Source organism: Strix uralensis, chromosome 5 (assembly GCF_047716275.1).
Source record: "Strix uralensis isolate ZFMK-TIS-50842 chromosome 5, bStrUra1, whole genome shotgun sequence".
NCBI classification, from domain to species: domain Eukaryota; kingdom Metazoa; phylum Chordata; class Aves; order Strigiformes; family Strigidae; genus Strix; species Strix uralensis.
In genome coordinates this window covers 69544084-69568284 of record NC_133976.1, presented here as the reverse complement: position 1 = coordinate 69568284, position 24201 = coordinate 69544084, and the positions used below count along the sequence as shown (strand labels likewise).

The 24201-nt window shown below is 37.7% G+C and overlaps 1 protein-coding gene across 6 annotated transcripts in view; it reads right to left on the bottom strand.

Annotated features, from left to right (window-relative positions):
* EPS8 (EGFR pathway substrate 8, signaling adaptor) overlaps positions 1 to 24201 on the bottom strand; it is a 141182-nt gene that overhangs the window by 16610 nt on the left and 100371 nt on the right. For 5 of the 6 annotated variants that reach the window (XM_074871519.1, XM_074871520.1, XM_074871521.1 and 2 more), the window contains 11 exons: positions 22987 to 23069; positions 20818 to 20954; positions 18928 to 19001; positions 17762 to 17888; positions 17314 to 17402; positions 13684 to 13758; positions 12941 to 13089; positions 10431 to 10614; positions 6500 to 6633; positions 2605 to 2716; positions 1574 to 1717 (listed from right to left, as the gene is read on the bottom strand). In XM_074871519.1, coding sequence (XP_074727620.1) covers positions 1574 to 1717; positions 2605 to 2716; positions 6500 to 6633; positions 10431 to 10614; positions 12941 to 13089; positions 13684 to 13758; positions 17314 to 17402; positions 17762 to 17888; positions 18928 to 19001; positions 20818 to 20954; positions 22987 to 23069 — 1308 coding nt within the window. The remainder of the gene's footprint in view (positions 1 to 1573; positions 1718 to 2604; positions 2717 to 6499; positions 6634 to 10430; positions 10615 to 12940; positions 13090 to 13683; positions 13759 to 17313; positions 17403 to 17761; positions 17889 to 18927; positions 19002 to 20817; positions 20955 to 22986; positions 23070 to 24201) is intronic. The other variant, XM_074871523.1, reaches the window with a different exon arrangement.

Genomic DNA, 24201 nt, shown 5'->3' with positions numbered 1-24201 from the left:
TATGTTGTTCTCTGACGCTAATACGCATAGGTCCACAGAGAATGCTTTGTGAAAATTATTATTTTATTATTTTATTATTTCCCGTGTCATGTCATTATTTCAAACAGAAAACTTGAAAACCTGCAGTGCATTACAAAGAACAGTGTAAGAACTTCTACTCAAAACTGTGCTCAAGTCTACTCAGGATTTCTTTGCAAATCCAAACACACAGAACGACATGCACCCGAAGGAAAAAAAAAAAGTCAGATCTTTTAATCAGGATTTGGAAAGCACTCTAGATGCATGCTTCATTTCACAGACAGGCAAAAACCATAATCAATTTAGAATGAGCTTATATGTTATAGGCAAACAATTAGGGATAGGAAAAACTCAGAAATGGTCTGATTCAAGCCCACCAAGCTCAAGATAGATCTACCATATTATTGTGCCAGAAACAGCATAGGACCTGTTTCTCAAGAGATTTTTGATATTCATGGCAAAACTGGGAAGCTGCAAAAGCTGCAGCTTCCATGATAGCTGCGCACACAGAATCCATCACAGTGACACCATCAACTGGGACTTCTAGATGAGTCTGTAGCAGAGACAGTAAATAGTTACATTACGGCATTTCTCGTTTTTCAGTCATCATCTGGAGTGTGTAGGCACAAGGAATGAATATTATATCAAATTAAATTTAACTTCAAGTTTCAAGAGAAGTTTGGTTTACATTTGGACTGAAAACCTCTGATTCAGAGGCAGGCCTGGAATTTCTGCTTAATCCAAATTTGTTTGCCTAACCTTTCAAAATCATTAGAAATAAAAGGGAAGAAATGGGTCTTAGAAAACACAACCTCTTATTTTATGAGCCTTCAGGCCACTTAAATGTTGTCTAAAAATACACTTTACAACTTTATCCTGTATATCCTTACTCAGGTGGACAATTGCACTAAGATTTTTTTTTTTTTTAATTTTACACTCTAATTCTGTTCAACATATAAAAGAAACAACAACAATGAAAAAAACCCCCAAAACTAGGTCAAGAGAATAGAGTGCTATTGATACACAGGCATAGTAATTGAAAAATACGTGCTTTGTGAATTCAAAAGCAAAGACGCTTATTTTTTTATGACTCCAAAATTACAATAATTAAATAAATTCAAGACTAAGATAGAGACACACAAAGACAGAAAATAAAAAGAAAAGCTGGTGTTCACTCTCCTAGGAGAAACAAAGATGACCCTACCTTAAATAATTCAAACTCCTTCTTTGGCATCAACAGCTATCAATCCACAAAGGATATTTGCAATTAAAATAAATGCATACACATCCATTAGGATCAAAATTACCACCACTAAGCAAATAAGCAGAAAAAAACCCTAAAAGGATAACATTTTGCTGGATCTCTATCAACTTCATTCTCACGTTAGACTCTATGCAATACAGAAATCAGCCTCAGCCTGTACAAAAAATACAAATCTTTTGACATATCGGTGGGACATACAGATATTTTAGCCTTGCTGTGAATCTCCTCGTCCTCCACACACACACATGCACACTTCAAAGGAAAGTTTTGCTCCCAAGGAGCGGACAATACCTGGATGGTGCGGGTATATGCAGGCTCTGACCATCCTAGACCACCTTCTTGATTCCTCAGAGGGTCCAAAATGTTGTTTGGCACAAAGCCTGTGCTGCCACTTTTATTCTGAACCTTCCACCACTGCTTTCTGTCATCCAGAATCTGAAATAATTTGGTAAATTAATTACATATTTTTTTCTGACCTTCCTCCTGCCAGTACGCAGACTGTGCTTCATTTCAAATCAAAACCATAGCTTTGCCAGGTTCTGCAATTGCCAAAAAATCTTACACAGATGTCCCTAAGGAAACCCTTGAAGGTTTCCTTGATTATCACCATCATTAATTCTACATGGTCGTACTGCACTTTTCAAAATGTGGCCCTCAAGAAAGGATATGGAAGAAAAGTGTGTAATGAACCTCTGTAAACTCAGACATATGCTGGACAAGACAGCAGAATGAAAATCAAATACTTGTGCAGAGAGGCTGGCATCTCTACAACCCATATGCTGTTGACAAAAAGGAGTAAGTAACTACTAATAACCCAAGGAAAAGTGCATCATTCTAGGAGAGCACAAATTTGGAGAGAGAGCACTTCTGAGTAAACAGGGAACTGGTGCAGGATGGTGAGAAGAAGTCTGAAATCTGACTATCTGCCATGCAATCTCATACACAACATTTTCCCTCTTTATTGCTCCCTCCCTTCCAAATGTGTCTAGCTTTCAGGGTACCAACTCTTCCAGTGTTTGCCAGAGCCAGTTATTTAAATACTACTAAATAAGGCTTTTAAAAGCAACACCAGAGAGGACAAAACACACACAGAAATATATTTCTAGCATGGATCTCTACAGCTCAATTCATAAGTCAGTGCAGAATCCCTATTTATCTTGTCTACGACGCAAAACAAATTAATTGAACTTTCCATATTAAGGGAGATAAGTCACACACATTGAAGTAATCATTAAGGACAGTCACACTATCCACAGGAAAGGTACCCTCAGCTTTAAGTAGTACCAGAAATTTGTGTTTTTTCTTTGGAAAAAAAAAATTACCTCTACAATCTCTTCTTTCATGACAGAAAGCTCACTGTTGTTTCTTGCCATAAAGTCATACTTGCATTTGGCATATTTCTTGGTCTGTGCTTTACTGTGTGCTTCATAGTTTCTGCAAAGCAAAGATCAGACTATTGTTCAGTGGGACGTTCAAGCAAATAAAAACCACAAATGCCCTCTTCCAACAACCTGAAAAACATTTAAGCACAAAAACCCACCCCACCATAACATGATGCTGCTGTAGAACTACCTATTCATAACACATTGATTTAAGTGCCAAAAAAAAAAAAAAAAACCCAACCAAAAACCAAACATAGAAACAAAAGAATGAGGTAGTTGAGCTACATAGACCTCAAGTACTGGAGTACTGGTAATCTTTATCAGCTCACTGCTTGCAAGATATATGATAACAACTTAGATTAGTACGTGCTATTGTTCTAAAATAAACATGTGCACTATATTTAGTCTATTTTCCTACAGTAGGTTAATCAGTCATTTGCCATATAAACAAATGACTATACTTAGTATATAATTGATATATTGTGCTTTGTACGAAACCGTATTTCTAGTGTTCATCATACATTGTTTCAAATACACAACAGAAGAATAAATTTTTGTCATCAACACCAATGGAATTAAACTCTAAAAAATGCTCATCTACTGTAGATCAGTTTTCTTAATTAACCATAGGATACCATCAATTCTAACAACCTCAAGTTATTGTATCAATTAAAAATGAAAAATAATTTCTTGGCAGTTACAAACAGGGTTCATTGTAGAACAAAGCATACCACAGTTTAACACTTTCTGTTTCCGTGAGGAAAGACCTGTTCAGAATGCCTTTGGGTGAGAATCTACTAGTTTCTTTGATGCAGTATCCTTCCAAGTTGAGAAGCCCCCCATCCCCCTCAAAACAGGTCCAGAAGAAACAGTAACATTATTCACTTATTGCAAATTACACCCAACAACCTAAGTCCATACCAGGTAGTAAAGTTAAAAAAAAAAATCCAAACAGATAATGAAAACATGAAGCAATCAATGGCTTGAAGTGTTGCATGCAACATCACGGCACAGGGATATGAATGCAGATGGTTGCTGATGTTGGTGCTATGCAACCATGGGTCCCAGGTGTGCCTGAGCAATCCAGTAGTTACCTAGCTATTGCATGGCTGTGGAGAACTGTCTCACTTGATTTGAAGAGCAGAACAAAGGAAGAGTCACATTTAGATTGAAAGATCATTTTGAAACACACAACATTGAAATTGTTTAAGGAGAGAGTGAAAAACATGGGATGAACCCCAGCCTGCAGAATGGCTGTTACGAGGCTGAAAGATGTGTGAGTAATCCCAATTTTTTCTGTCACCCACCCAAATTCATATAATTTTTGAACTCCTTTCTTACTATCTCAGGGATATGACTAATGTACCTCTTAAGGTACTTTTACATTTAGGCTGCCTTTCCAAACTCATTTCACTAACTGTGTCTTCCTACCTTGTCCACACCTAACTATTCTGATCCCTTCAAAAAACGTAACTCAGGAAGATTTTTAAAAAATACTTGTGTTTCAGTTTTACTCCATTCTGTTGCAATCAACAGCCACATCCCCAGAACATGGGCCAGGCAATGGCTGTATGCTTCTGAAGAGACCATAATTCTTTAAGCCCAGCTTGATGAGCCAAGCAGTTTACTCAGGGCACAAATATACTCAACACTTCCCTCCATCCATCTGCCACTGTGTTTTATTACTGCCTATCAGATATACTGTAACTGCAGCCCTCTGCTCTCCAGTGTACGCTGCTCAAGAACCTAGTGGATTGCACAGACTTTCAGGGTGCTTTTCTTCAAATGGCAGCACAAAAATCAAGCTACACAGCATACTACTTTGAAACACCACACAACTTGCTGAAAAGCTATTCAGTACTCTTTCAGCATCAGAGAGAGTCCCCGATATACCTAATATCACACTGAAAGTTTAAGATTCTGACACTTAGGAAAGCACACCTTACTGGAGGTCCTGGCATGTTGGAATAAGGCTCACTGAAGTTCCCTGTGATTAAAATTTCCCTGGACAAGGTGTAACCTACCTGTCCCTCAGAAGACAGTGGGGTGGCTTGGTCACTGCCTTCAGACCACTCATTAAGAATGCCAGATTTGAACAAGGACTACGCAAACGATGACTGAAAGGGTCAGCTTGAATTTCTCACTCCCTCCCCCAAACCCACTCCTCCATCTGCTTCTTCACAGATGCTTTAAAATTTACCTTTAAATGGAAGTTACTTGAGGTAATACATATTAACAACTTTCGCCCAATAATGAGCTCCTACCAGGCACGTATTATGTGTCTCAAGAGCCAATTAACAAATGGAAGTTTGTGTCGTGTTGAACAGACTGGAAGATAGGGGCACACTGCGGATGTTCACATCAGTACCAGCCATCTAGACTCCCTCCTACAGTCAGTGGTGAGAAACGGGCACCACTACAGCATGTCACATTTCATACCTTTCAAAAGACGAATTTCACCTTACATGAACTGCTTCTTAAAAACACCCATTTCTCTTTACCCACCACAAAGGAGGCTTGGATGACTCAGTTGCAGCCAGATACACTGATATCATCAATAGTTCAATGCAGTAAGACTCATTCTCTAAACCTGAAATGCCGGCAACAACATTTGCATGGAATACTCTTACTCTGCGTGGACAAAACAGGTCTTATCACATTACAGATAACAGAGAAAGGAATTCAGAGTACAGATCATCTAGATTTCAAGCTGACTGGTCCTGAGACAAGAACTCAAGAAGTAACCAAGTTTGAGAAAATTATTAAGAGATGACTGCTACTACTATTGTTGTTGTTATGAAGAATAAACCCAAGGTTGGGGAAAAGAATCAAGTTTTCAACCTGCACACCACATGGGAATTTGTTTGCATGCAGATTAATAAAAGGATCTTTTAGCACATCGCTCAAAACTAGGGATTATGCAAAGGTTTTCATCAAAAGAATTATATCAGTGCTGATACAATTTAATAATTATAATATTTAATAGTATTAACCAGCAGTCTGATCCCAAAAATTTAGCTTAACCATCTTCCATGGCTCATAAGCCAAAATACCATTCATATGGTGTATACGGAATATGGTTTGGCATGGCGGAGCAATTCCAACACTTCTTTACCAATTTACTTCCACAGCTTGTGTTGGTATAAATGCTCCCTGGACACAAGGCCGAGACTCCAAGGATCACTGCATTTGATCTTGTCAAGGTATCTGGATTTAGGCTAAAATGAAGGGGATGAAAGAGGATGTGCAAAAAGACACTGGCTGCTATGCAAATATTTCAGAGCATTTTCTGTAACATTTGAAAGAGAATGGAAGAAACAAGGAGTTACTATTCTTAAAATGGATATTTATGCACCAGCCCAGAAAAGAAAAAGCAGGAGACTACAGAGCACTAAGCGAGCAGCTAAACAAAACAAACGATCGTTCAAAACAAGAAAAGGTGAATCTCAGAGCAGACTTGTCATTCTTTGTAGTTCTGAAAAGAGCAAAGAGTATATTTAAAAACATGAAACAAAGCAGAAATAAAATTTGAACCCAAATAGGAGGACTCTGTGTTCTCAGTTGGGTTGGAATTCCACTATATAATTTTTAACAAAAGCATTGATTTAACAGCATATATAAACAGTGTAGCTTCATAGAAATTATACTAAAAGAGTTCTAATGAAGTTTTAGAGAAGCAAAAGCAGAATACCCACTGCTAACCAGAATTGCTTCCTCATAGAAATAACGATCTGCTCCAGACACAACCAGAGGTAATTACAGGCACCACCACCCCAATAGCAATAAGTCGGGACAGTTATCCACAGCACCACGTACGCCGTTGATTCAGTGTTACCTATCTACATGACGGCTAACAGTTTGCTTAAAGGCAGCAACAGCTGCCCCCTGGTCCAGCAGAGGCCCTCTTTTGTAAACCGTGTTACTGAATGCATACCCATCGGAAGGAGGGTAGTCGGGAACACTGGGAGGCTGGAAGACAAAATAGAAACAAAGCCACAAAGTGGATTAGTGTTATCAGCAGCACTGCCTGGTTCACTTAATCCACCACCCCTAGGGTCCCTGTCAGCATTCACACATCCTCAGGTGCTCATGTTTCTGCTATGAAAAGTTAATAACTTCTGCATTTCAAATACATAAACAGAGAGATCAAAAGAATAAGAATAAAAGAATTTCTATCCTAAGTCATCCCACTGCATTAATATTGCAGTGGGTATTCTTTAGAAAAACAGTTCTCTGGGGCAAGGTCCATGCCATCTCTCAGATATCACTACAGCAACACAACTTATAAACAATGGCTGAATAGCTTTAAAATAAACTGCACTGAGAAACTGCTTTGAGCTTTTGTTCTAGATGTACACTTAAAGCCAGAAACCTCTAGCTAGCTAATAGTAAGCCTGTATAAGAAATAAAACCTCCCAAGTAAAATTATTATGCTATTGCAGGATCATAATATGAAGAGCCTCATTTATGTCACCCCCTCTCACTGAACATGACTAGTCAAAGAATAAATGCAAAAAGGAATGTGATAGTTGGTATAATTAAGGATTTTAACTGAGGAAAATAATCACAATTTATCACAAGCACATATATAACAATATTCAAGGCTTTAGGAAGTTCTTTTTAAACAGCAGTCCTCTAAAGAAAATCCCACCTTAAATCCAGCAATGACACTCTACTTCTAAGTAAGAATTATTTTAACCATCATTCCCCAAAACAAAAACAAGCTAAGCAGTTCATTTCTGGAGATTAAGATATTGAAATTGCTCATTCTAGATCTTTTCCAGTTGCACAAGTTAGAACAGCTAAGATTCATCAGAAATTGCCAAATCTCTAAGCCTGGTTTGTTGGCTTTTTTGATGTTTGTTTTTTTGTTGGTGGTTTTTTTCTCTGTCTGTGTGGCTACAGAAAAGCCACTCACCTAATCTCTACCTCCAAGTATGTGACCTGGCACCCAGAGACACTTGCCTAGGGGGCTGAGGGTTTATGAAAAGAAATTAAAACCACACAAAACCCCCCATACATGTAGAATGTTCTTTACAACTGTATTATTAAAACCTCTTTGAAAAAAAAAAAAATCTCAGGTGTCACCTGGCTTATACTTTACATTACAAGACATCCAGGAAGCAAGAATTTATTTCACTTCACACACAAATTATTTGCATCACCTTAGCCTCACTGGACTCTCTACCACCAGTTCCCCGTTGTTTCACTGCCAAGTCCTCATTGCTGAACTGACTCCACTGTGAAACCCCTCCAGTGAGAGCTGCATGTGTGGCTACATCCATTCAGGAATGGAAACTTAAAAAATTAAAAAGCGTTCTCATGAGCGGGAACCTCCAATGCACTTTGTCAGATGCCAGAGCAGTTCCGCAGGGAGGGCAGCTGCACACACCCCTTCTCCACCCCCAGGGCAGCACAGCTTTCAACATGCAGCCTTGGTCCTTGGGAGAGCAATCCATGCATGAGGCCAATTAGCAGCAAGAGATGAACACTTCAATTCTCATCTTATTTTTCCAGCACTCTTTGTTAAAGGAGCTGTTACACAGACTTAGGAAAGAATAATTATTCTGGTATCACCCACTCCAGGGTGGTCCTTTTGCTGCAGACAAATAGCATTTTGCATTCATGCAGCTTTTTCCAGCTGAGCACCTGCAACGTTTCACAGCTATTAAGCAGCTCAACCCTCTTCCCCCTAGGGATGTTCTGAGGAGGCACCAGTGCAGGGAGACAAGGTACCAAGACTGCCCAAGACTGCACAGGACTCAGCAAGTCATGAAACTAAGGCCTGACATCCCAGGTGCCAGGCACACAAACACCTTCAGTGAAATAGGATATATATTTATTTTTGTCTTTTGAAGATTAAAAGGCTAAATTGGCACAAACAATTACCAATCCAACCAACATTACCACCATGAAAAAGAATGAATCAACTCCCTGAAACACGAGCAACCAAAATACCTCAAATGTATTCTCCCCCTCCAAATTTGTTTTAACTTATTATATATCTAAATCATAAATTTCTTTCAATCATCAGAAGATAAAAATTAATGCTCCTCTTTTTTCCATACTATTTTGTCTCTGGTTGGTTGGTTGTTTTTTGGGGTTTTTATTATTATTTGGAGGAGCACAATGTAAACAAAAAAACCTGTACAGAAACATAGAGCAGCAGTGAAACACTGAGACAATGTTTGATGAGACATTTTGGGGAGATGACTAGTGAAGGGGGTGACAGCAACGGCAACAGCTACATTTCACATTATTGTGCCCATTAACTTTACTAAATGCTTTTTTTCTCACAATGAATCGCTGGCAATAACTTAGGTTTTGGCACATTTATTCTTGTATATCTTGTTAGGCATAAAGCCAAACAGTGTTTTAAGTAATCAAATATGTACTATGTTATCCTCCTTTGCTTGGCAGACTTTTTACCCAATTTGTTTGTCTCTGTAGTTGAGTAGACTTTTTTTTTTTGTTTTACTAATGGAAATTTTCATTAAAACAAGGTTTTATTGTGACAAGCTTTCCGTGGGCAGTTTTGATAAACTTTTGCTGGGGAGGCTTTGTAGTCTCCAATAAAAGAATTGCTCTGCAAGGGAACACCATCCCATAACAGACAATAATTCTTCCCTTGAATCTTGTTCCATATGTGCATTTTTTTCACTAAGATAAAAATGTTATATATATATATATACACACATATTATAAAATATTATAAAATTAAGATAAAATCTGACATCATTGTGTTAAGATGCACTCCAAATATAGTACCGGTGTAGATTGCTCAAGGAAGACAGGAAAGACTATGGACTGAACCTAGGAAATTCTTAGGTGCACTTCCATATCACAGCTGCTAACAGGGGACATAACTAACTAGCTAGCTAACACTTGATTTAAACTAAAACTGGAATAGAAAAATAAGTTAAAATTTTAAATTAAAGTTTATGTCCTCCCAACAACAAAAAGCTTCCATAATGAAAACTTTCGTATGTTTATAAAAGGTAATAATTTTTTTGTGAATAAAAAGCAACAAAATCCACATATATTCTTAACATTTTCACAAAAATCAAAGTACATTTTCTGACCAACTCTACTGAAAAAGTAGGGGGTAGAATCTTTGTAGAGAAACAAAGGATTTCTTAGGAGAAAAGAATGGGGAATTGTTCCCATACAGTAATTTGTCTAATTGGCAGCTGTTTTTCAGATGTAGGCCTAAATTACCTGACATGGCATTACTCTGATAGCACCTCTGAGTGCTTTCTTGCAATACAGTGAGAGTATCAAGAAATTAATGAAAAGGATATTAAATTCCACATTTGTGAAGAAGCAGCTTAAATCCCAAATTCCCTAAAAAGTGGCGGTTTTTTATTTTTGCCCAGGTACCTGTGCAAGGATGCACATTTGAGAACACTTTGGTTCAAATTCTGCCTGAAGTATATGTGATCAAAATCAACGGGATCTGAAAGCACAAGGTGAAGAATCAAACTGAACCTTAGGGGCTTGGACTGTCCTCTAAATGGAGGTGGGAAAGTGCACCAACTTCAAGGAGAGCAGTAGGCAAAAACCTTGCATTTTTCCTAATCGTATTTTTGGTAGCTGAACAGGTATTTGGTTTCACATAACTTTAATATAAGTATACTGAACTTGCACTGATGTAGCAGATGTCAGAGAATAGTTACTTCAACAATGCCACAGAATATTGTCTTTATGAAGGAAGCAGTTGGTGCTGCCTTCAGCTAATTTATGAAACGCTGTCACAGATAACCTACCTCAGTTGACAGTCTTTTCATTTCCTGCTTCCGCTGTTGCTCTGCAACGTTTGCCACTGACTCGGCCAAATGATTGAGTTCTTGCTCCTTTGGAGCTCCCATGAAGTTCAGCAAAGGAGGCTCCCAACCGTTTCGGAAACGGGGGACATACGGTGGAATAAAATGGTCTTTGGGCCAGTCCGCTCTGCATGAAAAGTAAATTAGAGATCTGTGTCAAGGGCCATACAAATATTGGTTTAATAGGTTTCCTAAAAATTGAAATGCTTTAATTACTGTAGAGGAGAGGATGGGATTACAGTACAGGGAGAATTGTGCTAGAACACAGAAAATTGGCAGAACACATTTATTGACCACAACTGTGCTCCCTGCTCTGCTATGCAGAAAGAAACCGCTCCTGCTGTAAGGACATGTCTGTGGTAAAACACAACAAATTTCTGTTTTGTAGCAAAGGATGAGTAATAGAAGAATCAATCACAAACAAATCTAGGATTTGTTTTAACTGTTAGATGGGGAAAAATATTGCAATGCTCTATTTGCACAAAAGCACCAGACAAAAGACTTCAAAGAAACAGCCTGTTTTATAAGAAAGTCTGAAAGTGGGTATGAAGCATGGAAGCTTGGGGGGCCTAGCTACATCTAAACCAAAAAGTTAAACCATCGCTTTTACTAACAAAAAACCCCAATTCTACATGCTCCAAGACACAAGAATTATCATCACATTTGCTGGTTTGTAGTCCAGATTGATCTTTTTAAAATACTCTATTACTTTTCAGAGCTCCATTAGCATTCCCTACTGTAATACAAAACTAAATTAACGCTTTCCTGCTCTGCCTTTGCACTATACATAACACACTATCCCACAATATAAATTACTGTATCTTCACAGTGGAAGTAGAAATGGGTATGTACATTACAGTCTTGTTGTTGACACTGCTGAAAATTAAGGGACAAATGCTTTGAGTCATACAAGTTGCAAGACCAGTCAGTAATTATTAGCCCATTAGCAGGCCTGAGCTAGGTCAAGTAACCCTTGAGTTTTATCATTCACCTCTCCTGCTACACCACACCACAGTGTACCTCTGGATACTGAGATCAATTAGACCATCATTTCTAATCTGCACAGGTCAGCCAACTATATTCTAAGTGTTTCATTCTTCACTGCCCATCATGAGCTACTTCTCTTTCCATTATAACTCTTTTCAGGATGGACTAAACAAATGATGATTGTAGTTCCCAAGACAAGGAGCCCATTATTTTACCCAGTGATCCATTTTCCTTGCACAGGGCTCCAATGCTATGAGGCAATTTCCACTGCCAGTCCCACTGCAAGCTGCTATGAAGCCAGCAGAGCCTGAAGCAAGTAAAGGCAAGCGAATGGTGCTTTGCTGGGGTAAGCTCTCTGGCAGTCACAAGCAGCTGCAACTCCTGTTTCCAGCTCATTTTGTAGTAGCAGACTGAACATGGGCCCAAAGGATGAATTTGGACATTCTTGGTCCTGCAGCAGAGTGAGACCAAGGAAGGGTAATACCTGTACATCACTCTCCCTACTTTGAGAATGTTTGTCCCTTTTTTTTTTTAATCTTGTCTGTTTGTCACTCTAGGACTTTCTATGCAGCCTCCCTTACCAGCAAAACATTCAAATACTTTTTAATCAATCAATTAATTAATCAAAGAAAATCACTTGGTAGATGTTTATGTTCCAGTCTGAAATCTAAGAGCAAGGATGAATAAACACAAAATACATTATGCATTTCCAGCCCAAGTGATTGCTTACTTAATCATCATCAAATGTACTTATCTACCACAGATTACAGAGTTAAAATGCACTGTTAATTTAATCTTCTTCTTTTGCATGTTCTATTTACCTAAGTAATTTCAAAGCATATACTTACCTCAAAAAAACAAATGTGTAAACCAGTGAATTTTTAGCTAAGCCTAACCATAATAATGAATCCATTAAATGCGATATGTAGGGTATGCAATTATAAAATTATAAAATTATAAGCATTTTCTTTATAGCATTATGATGCTTTTGAATAAGTAAAGACATTGTAACTCTTTAGTTTTGATCATTATTGGAAATTGATAATAGAAATCTGTATTCTGTTCTTCGATATTTTGTCACTTTTTATTGCAGCTTCTTCAAATTGATTTTTAATGAAGTCCAGATAGATGGTTTGGAAAAATAATGGTGAAAAACAACTGGAAACATGCAAGGGACAGTTCATAAAAAATTACTGCAAGAGGTTATGTCAAGAAGTTCTCGATACTATGGACAAAACAAAAATTTCTGCATTTTCTCCCTCTTTGAGATCCCTAAAATCAAACCACTCCCAAATCCCACTGAAGCTAAAGAGTTCCTTTCCAAAAACTTCACAGTTCTGAAGAGTCCAAAGCCTAACAAATTAATACTGAGTTTTTACTGGGGGGTGGATAACCTGCTTAAAAGATTGTGTCAATGAACTTGAGTTTAGACATCATCTTTAAAGTATGCAAACACTTTTTCTCACCTGGCTTTAGTCCATGTGTCACCCAATGACATCCATAACTGTCCTTCCTCACTGGTGACAGTATATCGTAGGAAGTCTATAGTATCTTTTGTTAAGAGGGGACTTAGTACTGTACCAGCAAGTTCTGGACCTCCTGTTGTCTGTACCACCTAAATGCAAGTATTAAAATAATACAAAGAACAGACACATTGTCAGTAAGGAAGTTACTGTGAATGTTAGTTACCTACAGTGCTGATAGGAAACATTTATTGCTCACAAAAAACCACACCCTACCCCGAAAACTCTGAGAAGCTAATAATGTGTCTTAATGTCCTACAGATTAACTAAACAATTTAGTGCAGAACTCCTGTTCTAGTGACCAACCATCTTATACTTAGACCCACTTTTGGCAATACTATTTTTGCTCTACTGAACAAAACTACACATACTTCCATTAAATAGACATATGGTATGCTTTCAACCCTCCTGCATTATGTAAAGTATCTCAATTTTTTACTGCTAATTAAAAATTATAATGGCAAACTGTAACACACAAAGCTAAAGATATATTTAATAGATGGGACTATACTCAGAAAAGGATATAAATTATTTTCTAAAGAGAACCTCGTTCTGAGATACACACATTTCTCCTTAGTTATTGTCCAGAGACAAAACATTTCAATATTGCTAACCTTGAAAAGGTTACAGAGAATATAAATACAAGAGTTCTGAAGAAAAACACCGAAAAAATTATAAAACCTTACCATATGTAGTGGGGTAAAGAGAAAATGAACCAGTTCGGCTGCACTAGGATTCTGGATATGGAACTTTAATTTGGCCTGAAGGAATGGGAAAGTGATACATTTTAAGAAACATTTAACTTTTATGACAATAAATACTTCACATAGGAATGGCCATCCCTGGTCAGGCCACAGGTCCACCTAAGTCCAGTGTTTTGTCTGCAACATCTGCTAAGTGCACGTGCTCATTCATCCAATTGCTTTTGAATCCATGTATATCTTTATCACCTATCATGCAAAACAAGAAGTTCTGCAACTGAATTATATGCTTTGTAAAGAAACATCTCCTTTGGAAAATTGCCATCTCTTAGTTTCATTAGTATTCTGTAGTTCTTCTCCAAATGCAAACTGAGCAATCCTCTACTTGTTTTTTCCAGTGATGCTCATAACCATTTACAGATTTATTATATTCTTCCTCTGTTTGGTCTTTTCCAAGCTAAAGTAATTCCTTCAAGCATTCTTGTCCTCCCTTGTACCTTCTTCAATTTTGCTACACTGGGAACAAAATAAGGCCAGGAAACATAACAGCATATTGATCCTCTTTATTTGTTAATTTTCTTTTTTCTGCCCTAATGGTTCTTAACATTTACTTGGTTGATCACCATTGAACATGGATGATATTCTCACAGGAATCTGTACTACATCAACATTTTGTTCTGATTTGTTTTACATATGAGATGTTTCCCCCACCTATCCATGACTCTATCATATCTATCAATATTGAATTTCATCTGTCACTTTATCTGCTATCATGAGATACTTCTACATTTGTAGACTCTACACTCCCCACTTGCCAGAACACCTGTAAAGATGTTGGGACAGCAAAGGCCTCTGCAGAGGCATGTATGGGACTTCCCTGCTGAATTTACTGCACTTTGAGAACCAGCATTTTAGTCCTATATTTTGTTATCTATTTCACCAAACAAGAATTTAAGAAACTAAATTCAACCTCACAGTAACTCAAGTTTCTTTAAGAACTTCAGGGTGTGCAACCTTGCGGGATGTGTTTTGGAAATCCAAAGCAACAAAATCAAAGAATCGATGGATTTGTAGACATTGTTTTGTTCTGCAAGATACATGTTTGCTTCTTCCTCAATTTAATATACCTGCTTACAAGCTGCATCCCATGTGCGGGTACCTCAGGGGTATCTGGTTGTCTCAGATCCTTGGAATGACTTTAAAGATTATCATAATTACCTTAACCACTTCTCTCCCCCTGGAAGAAAGGCAGTTTGAGAGAGGTTACACACCATACTGTGTGGTTTGCTGACTTAGTTTTTGGAATAGATGGATGAACAGTGCCCATTCAAACAGGGCTTCTATTCATCTGCCTGTAACTTGCCATTTTGATTTGCTGTTCTTTAACCCATTACCAGTTCTCCAATTTGAAACAGATAATATCTTGCGCTCCCCATAAAAAAAATGTTCTTCATTAACTCATTGTCCACTGTCAAGTTTTTCCAAGTATATGCATTTAAAAAAAACATATACTTTCTCTTGTACAGCTTCTTGGAGAATTTCTTTTATTTACTGATCACCCATTGGCCCTGCAAGCTCTAGAAGAAGCATGCCAGAACGTATTTTTAAAAGTTATAGTAGTTTTTATTGCATCTTGCTGTCTGTTCCTCAAACGGTTTCTGGCTATCAGTATTCTACTTTTACATCTAGCCTTCCAGAGTATGCCTCCAAATGAAGAAAGGAAGAGGATGTGTTTTTACTTCTAGTAACTTCCTATACATTGTTATTCAGTCATAACAACTTACTTCTGGTCTTTCTAAAGTTTTTTTGACAGATGGTAGGCATTTTCTAGAAGCTTCCAGCATGGTGTTTTAAAACAGTTTCCATTCTACTGGCAAAGATTTTATTCTCCTAGCTACTCCTTTTATTTTTAAACTAGATTCTTCATTTTACACAGTTCTCCATGTCTGGCATAAAGCACCAGGAAGTGATATTTCAGGCTTTTGTAGCTCCTGCCATGATGCTGAACTAAAGCACTGTTACAGCACAACTCTTCAAGAGCAACAATAGAAACCAGGTCCTAGATGCTGCTGAGGACCAAAACAAGAACTGCTTCTTCTCCTGCACAGAAGATAAAGACTCAAAGATGGACACATTATCCTTGGGTGAAAAAATAATTTAAATGCGTAACGTGGTAAGAAGTAAGAATGGAAAAAAAATCGACATTACAAGCACTATTACTGAGAAGATCAGCATGTTCTAAGACATCTGTCCCCCACAAAACAGCAGTCCTTTAGTATCAGAATCGCAGCATTTAATATAGGGTTTAAAAAAAATTAGACATTAACATTTCTAAATATCTCCCACAGCCCTGCAATCAGAATTCATTCCCAAGAGGAAGAAAAAAGCTGATTTGACTCAGTGAATGTAAGAACAATTTTCTCTGTTGGCATAGCTTCCCCAGCAATTGGAAGGGACAGTCAGTATCTGAAAGTAAATGCTTTGAAAGTGTCCCACTTGCTGCCTTCTTTTAATAGCACTTGCAGAAGAGGAGATGCCAGGAGAAGTCTCTTGAATTAGCATCTCTGCTTGTTGAGAACCTATAAAGCGACAGCAATTTGTTGATGGAGTGTTCTGAGGCCAGAAAGGTCCTACATAATGATGGCAACAAGCACAGAGACTCTGATGGGCATAGCTGAATAAAACTAAATTAAGGCCACAGCTGGTGATGCTGGCAAGCATGCAACAGAGCTGTCATCCCCACAGACATTCCTAGAAATTCTTTTATGACTTGAACTCAAATTTTACAAGTAAAAGGCTTTGAAGAACCAGGAAAAGAAGAAATAACAATGCTGAAAAAGAAATATGCTCATCTAGTCACTGTGTAGAGAACTTGAGGAGCAGCATCCCAAAGCTCAAGGGCCAACCCTTGGGCAGAGGTGGCCAGCCCTGCTCTTGCCTCAGTTCAACCTTGGATGGAGAATGAAAAGGTGAAAGTCCAAGACCAGTAAAGTATCAGCTGAGCTATCTTCTTGTGTGTCAGCCAAGGACCAAACAAGATTACATTTCCAGGTATTTCAGCATTCTTGAAGAGGATACTTGTGGCTTTGCTCCTTCTGAAAGAGCAGTGGAGACCCAGACAACACAGACTTAGGCTCACAATTCCCTGGATGGTGTTACCACCTCTGCACAGCTGGCAGCAGTAGGGCATTTAAGACCCGCAAGGTTTCTCTACATGGACAAGGCACCAGGAAAGTTAAGCAGAAGGCAGAAAACTTCATTAATGCATTCCCGAAGACAAGATGACCTTCTGCAGCTCCCTCAGGGTGTCAACAATAAAGCATCCACACCTCCCAGAATAGCCAGAACCTCCAGAAAAACCCAAGTTAAAAATAACTACGAAGCAAATATATCATGTTACTGATTCCTCCTTCTCCTCTTCATCTTCCACCATAATTTTAGTTCTTCATTTCATACTAGTCGAATAAGACATAGAAAAACCAATGCAGGAAAACTGACACCCAAATTAATGTAGTGGTATGGAAAACAAAGATTTCTTATACTTAACATCAGTTATCCCAGGAAAAAACTGTTATCACATGCCTCACACCACCAGATCCATTAGCAGTCACTTACCAGAAGATTGAAGCCATGCTTGAATTTTTGGAAGCAGTCAACAAATTCATCTGGAGGTGGTGGTTTTGCACGGAGAGTAAGAACCCCCTCTGGTGAACAAAATGAGATTTTTATATATCCCTTTATATGGTATATAACTTCTATAAATACTACAGAAATAGTAAACACATAAATACATAATAAATTTACCAACTTACAGAAACTTGTAAATATAGAACCATGACAGTGAGCATAATCTGCGGTCAACATCTCTAATCAGTCACTCCCCACTGACTTCAAGCAAATAATTTTCATAGCTTTCCCTCTAAGAATATACTGCACAGGATTTTTTGTGTTCAAAGTGAAAGAAAATTACTACATTCATGAAAAAACAACACAAAAAGACACTCTTGCTAGCTACTTCAGTGATCCTTAGAGAAACAGAATTGTATGCAGTAAGAACTCCTACCTCCAGGTCCTTTCTTTTTACTTTTCTTAGTTTTCTTCCTCTTTGAAAGTTCAGCAAAAGCTTCAGCAGCTTTTTGAAGTTTGGTAACAAAATACTCAATGTCATCCAAAATATGGTTCAGAATTTGCTATGGGAGAAAAGTAATAGTTTCTCTACAGAATCTATAGCAGAAATACTATGGAAATCAAAATGACCACACTCTCAGACATCAACAGCTTCCTTGGAACAAAGTTCATGCTAGAACATTCCATATTTAGATTCATTATGTTCTTTACACATCTGCAAATTATTTTAAATCCTAGGTTTAAAAAAATTTGGGTCCCTGGAAGTTTTTAAAATATGATCACCAAGATTATTAAATTCAGATTACAATTACACAATTTGTTCAGACATTACATTTTCTCTCACAGCACATGAAAAAAATTATTTCAATGGACAGCATTTTCCTAAAGAGAATAACTTCATAATCTCCTTTAGTACAAAGCATTAAGCTATTTGTTGAATGTCAGAATGTAGTTTTGTAGAGAAGTGCTCTTTGAAGAATTGTTTTTAAAGAGCAAGTGGAGGAGAATGTATGAGCCTCTGGGGAAAAAAACATATACACCAATGCAGCAAGCCCCAACATGCTTTCCTCAAGACCCTCTGATGTTGCTGAGGGCAACAGGAGAGTAATAAATCAGAAAGTTAAAACTGACAAATGGGCCAATACTTGATATCACACACATTATAGAACCTGCCCAAAGTTGTTGCTTATAGGCAAGAAAAGTTTACATTGTACATATACATGGTCCACCTGTCTTCAGAAACGACCCTATGTTTATTTTCCAGATACTGCACATATCTAAGTCCCACTAAATCAATAGAATTTTTTATCCTTACATAGTTTGCTGAATTTGGTCTACCACACAAAATAATGATTTATATTTCTAGCTCTTCACAGCAGAAAACTTTACATCAACATTCAGCCCCCTTTTTTTTAAAAAAAAAAAAAAAAAAAAAGAAAAAGAACTACCACCTATTCACTTTTAGGTCTACCACACAAGCATAATCTGCCTGGAAGGTTTTCCTCCAAAAATTAATTTCCCATGTGGAAAAAGTCTTCCCACAAAGAAGAGCTGCAAAATTTCACAGACTTTAAGCAATACTGCTTCTAGTTTCTCACTTACAACATCTCTGTCAATCCTGGCTGCCATTATCTCTGCTGTTTCTTCATGATCGTGGTATTGTCTATGTTTTTCAACTGCAGGAAAGGGAAGAAGAGAATAAGACATCCATATATGCAGAATTAGTAACCAACACTTCCTATACAGCTTACGCTTTAAACCATACTCCTGTAAGAAAAAGATGGATAAAACTGTTTGTACTGTTCGCTTTGCAAGGACTCCACACAACCTGAAAATCTTGTGCCCTAATGTCTGATCCTGCCAAGTGTCACCAGAAACCTGAGGTGTATGCTTTCAGTCAACTTAACTGCATAAATGAAGTTAACCACAGAAGGGTGGTATCAGGGTCTAAATCAAAAAATTACAGCAGAAAGTGGCAGATTATAAAATACAACATAATGAGAAACCATCCCATTTTGCAAAATATGCTGAAAGCTACTCCAGCAAAATAAGCAAGAAAGAGTGTAGCCATGACTTTCAAGACAATTTTGATGTAAAATGTAATTAGCAAAAAGGGATGCCAAGTCTGGCAACATAGAAATGGGAGGTAATGATGTGACAGAACTGGTATTTCCAAATAACAATAGACAGAGTCAGTGACTTTTATTTGAGAACAACAAGGGTTAATATTTTGTGAAAGTAGAAGTTTTGCATTTTTAAGTCACACTAAGTACTACACTATACATTAATTACACTGTACATTAACTCCATTAACAGGTGGGATTTTAGTAAATACATTTTAGAAAAGATCCACGAGTGGCATAAAAGGAACTGCAAGAACTCAGATCCACAAGTGGTCTGGCAAGGCACTTGACCAGCTAATGAAAATTTTCTGAAGTGAGAAATCAAGCAGAAGACCAAACTAGGCTTTACTCAAGACAGATGTAATACTGTAGATTAGTAGGTGAAACATTCTTAACATTAGAGATTTCTCTGAACATTTTTAGTTGCTTTCTTTGCATAATTGTGTACTTTGTTGAGTGATATAGTTTAATAAACCAAAAATAATAAAGACTCCATGGTTAATGACTTCTAATTCTAAAATTTTAGTATCTATTATTAAAAAAACAAACCAAAAAAGGCCTCACCTTAACCTTAATACAGTCTGTTTTACAGAAGGAGCTTTATTGTCTAAAGAACATTTTTTTTCAAAGAAATCTGATCAAAATAAAAATTTTTCCATTAGAGATTAACAAAAAAAAAAAACAAACAACCCAACAGACACCAAAGAAAAAAATTCAAATCCATTAGAAAAGCTACAGCATTCCTTGGTTAAGGCTTTTAGAAAACAAACACACACACCGACCAAAAAAACCCTCCAGAACTAGTTTAGCCATACAAGCCATTATAAAGATAAAAATAAATAAATAATGCTGATCTCTAGTCACCTTTTAATCCACGATTATATTTTTTAATTGTCCGATGGCCTATGCTCTCCCTATTACAGGAGAGCATCATTAAATTACTAGAGTTATGACAGTACTGGTTACTGTAAATGTTACCGTGTTCACAAAAAAGCCCAGGTTAAAATTGGTAGCCCACACCCCCACCCAGCTAAACACAAGTAAAAGCAGCTCTGAACAGAAAGTCAGAAAACGGGTACGTGCAAGTAAATGACAAGTCAGATTATGACAGTCAGGTCTTATTCCCCAGATCAGGCAACAGTGGCTTGGGGCATTTCAAACTACACTGGTAGAATAATCCTGTCTGCTCTCAGTGAGGACATAGGGGTGACCTTGTAAAACCATTCCTGTATCTGGATTCAATTACTGTAATCTTTATGAAAGTGCTCTTTCCAATTATTTTTGTTATACCGAGCATCATAAAAACCTACTGCCCTGAACAACTGTTTGCCACCATGCTGTGTGGCAGCGAGCTCCCAGAAATACTCACACTCCCCCTGCTCAGCAGCCCACGCGGACCACGCCGCCACACGGCTTCTCACATCCACCTGGGTGATAGTCCCCGGTGGCACAGGGGCAGGTGCCCTTGGCGGTGGCGGGATAGCGCTGTCAGCTTTGGATATCATTCTAGAGGAAGAGAAAAAAGTCCAGAAGTGACACTTGAAGGAAAAACGTTCTATTTTCTAGTGCTTAATCAGAGAAGACAAGGAGGCTTCACAAAGACTCTCCTACTGTTGAACATACTATAGCCTTGCCAAGGAAGCAGTACTCAAAGACCATGATGCGTAAATATGTTAAACACAGTAGGAAACCCTACGCTCCATGATGGGGTTAGCAAATCCTTGTCACCTGGCCACACAGGAAATCCCCAAGCAGTACCACAGACCTGCCAGTTTACACAGGTAAACTCAGTGGCTTCAGTTTAGTAGGTGGCATTTTTACTGCCACATGCAGTTCAATGGCTGGACTTCCATTTTGTGTGAAAGTCTTCATTAGAAGTTACCTTTCAGTCACCACAATTGAGTATCTATTCCCTAAATTTGACAGGTTGTCAACCACCTGTTTCTTAAAACCCTACCAACAAAACCAATTAAATTTACAGGCTGGTTTTCCCTTTTATATTAGTGGTCAGTTCATCCCGTTTTGATACAAACACATCAGTGTTCCCACCTGCAATTTTTTCTGTTTTCCAGTTCTTAATCTAGTTTTAAATACCATAAGGAAAGAGGTCTTTGAAGTCATTCTGCAACTTGATACCAACTGATAAGAAATCCCAACAACTTCTGTCATAGACTCATCCCATTCTTTCCCCACACCCCTATTTAAAAGCAAGATCTTCACCTTGAATTAATCTCTTTATAATCCCATCTCGTTCACGGCATTCAACAACACCACAAAATGTCAAGTGTTATTTGGCTTTGAACAAAAACCCATTTCCTTCACCCTTCCTTCCTCCAGTCTCCTGGGCACTCTTTTCCAGATGTCCCACACTTCTACTTGTCAATAACCTTGCAGCAGCTTGATAATGCAATGTGAGGCAGCAGGGTCTCTCCCCATGACCCAATGCCAGCATGTACATGATATGACTGAGTAACCAGCACTAAGATGTCACACTCATGATCTCTTGGCCTCATAGCCCTCAGAGACTGATATCTTGGATTATTTTTCCCACTAGATGTACTGACCTACATTCTTTTCCCAATCAAATCTCATTAGTTTCCCAGCACATCCAATATGTTTGAGTCCTTCTAGACTGCTTCTTTGTGCTTATAGCTGTTAGTTACAGTCCCACAAACTGTAGTCTACTTATTTAATTTTAAACCTGCAGATAAAGTTAGACACAGTTCAGTTTTGTTTTTATAGGAGTGTCCATTACTCTAGGAAAACTTCATAAATTGCACATCAGAATTTAACAGGTAGCTAAGACTGTTATAAACTCATTCATATAATGTCAACGTTTTTACTTAGATCTTTGTCCAGCAGAGACTTCTCTATCTGATCCACAAAACTAAATGTTATTGAGAGATACTATGAAAACGCAGTTACATACTAACTTTTCAACAAACTACCACCATTACCATACAGTATCTAATATTTTTGTGCTCTAGTTTCTGCACCTCTGTTGGCTACCTCTCATTTCTTTATTAATCTTCTCTGAACCAAACAGACTGTTTTCCACCACATTTTCCAACTGACAGAGAAGCTTTCGCTACCAGGGAAACAAGGAGTCTTCAGCATCATTAAACAGGCAGGCAGGATACTATTCAATCTTCAGTTGCTGTTTTACTTAACATCTTTAGATCCCAAAACTTTTTATCATAATCTTATTTACTTAGAGTTATGGGGCATTTCTGTTTTTAATTTAAATTCTGAACTACTTGAACCACATGCAGAACTCACGACATGCAATGCTATTCTCTGGCAAGTCACCATGATGTCAGCCGTTCCTGTCACTAAGGTGGAATCAGGAAAGTTAAAAGTGATGCTATAAATTGAGACAACATGAGATAATTATTAAAGCAAGGCTTCTACATGCGGTCTTGGATGTATATTATCAACTAGCAAAAAAGAACAAAGGCAGCAGGCAGACTTGGAGAGCTTCTGAATGCTGTAACACTATTTGATGATCTTATATACTGCCAAGAAGTTAGATTTTTACCTCAGTGTTTCAAGCCTCTTCTTTTGTTTCCCACTTTTGCTGTCACTGATTGCACTTTCAATATCTTCATGAATAAAGCTAGCCTAAAGAGACAGAAGCAGAAACCATCAGTCATCAGCTAGACTATCCAGATATATGAAATAAATACCTCCTCATGCACATTTTTTAGGGCATCTTTAGGTTCCAGAATACCTTATCAAATCCCATTTATTTAAAAGTTCTAGCATAAATTATTTTACACATAAACAGACAAAGAAACACACAATGCTGTTGTCTGGGAGTTGGTATTTTTGTCACTGTTCCAATCTGAAGCATTATCATCGAGTATGCCATCTAGATACCAAATTTGTCCGAACAGCTGTAATTATCTCAAGTCAACCATTATTGCACAGGCTATTTTTAACCTCTGCGTACATAATTTTGTTTTTCTCAAGTATGTTAGGGGAAAAACATAGTAGCAACATAAAGGATCACAAAAGTAACCTGTAGTGATACAGTTTCCTTTAAGAAATAACAATAGCCTCCAATTTCTCTTGGATGTAACAGAAGATGAATTTTTCAGAACATTTCCTAATCTGTAGGTTCCTGCCTCTCTGTAAGCGTGGTCTGCCTCCACCAGTGTCCCACAAGTGAAATTTTGATGCACGTCTAAGGCGTTATTTTAATAGATCTTGTGTTAAATAGGTCACAGCTTCTCATAAGATTTAGAATGCTCTGACAAATTAATTTCCTACACAGGTTGTCAAAGCCCAAATCGGTCAGTGTCTGGCTCACTCTAAAAGGTCCACATCTGTCTTAGTACCCTCATCATGGAGAAGTATGTAACCTTTTGTGAGGAATATGTAACTTCTGCTCGACCACAAGTCTTTGTTGAATTTAGGACCCAAGGTGATAAAGGGACTTCTCAAGCTATAATGAATTGCACAACAGAATATGGATGAGGGATAAATTAGTGTTAAAGAATTAATAGAAAAAACTTAAGGAGATATGGGGAACTTAAACCCAGAAGATTTCCATTAATCATACTCTTGATACTTATTATTTAACAATTTTCTGTTTAAAAAATATTGAATGTCCCAAACATTATTGATTTTGACTAATTTTTTATTGCAGAGGGTCCTGAGGTTCATGGTAACTTCTAATCAAAAGCATGAAAAAGACAAGGGAGAAAGACCTAACCTTTCAAAAACAGCCAAGTCTCATGGGTAAAGAACA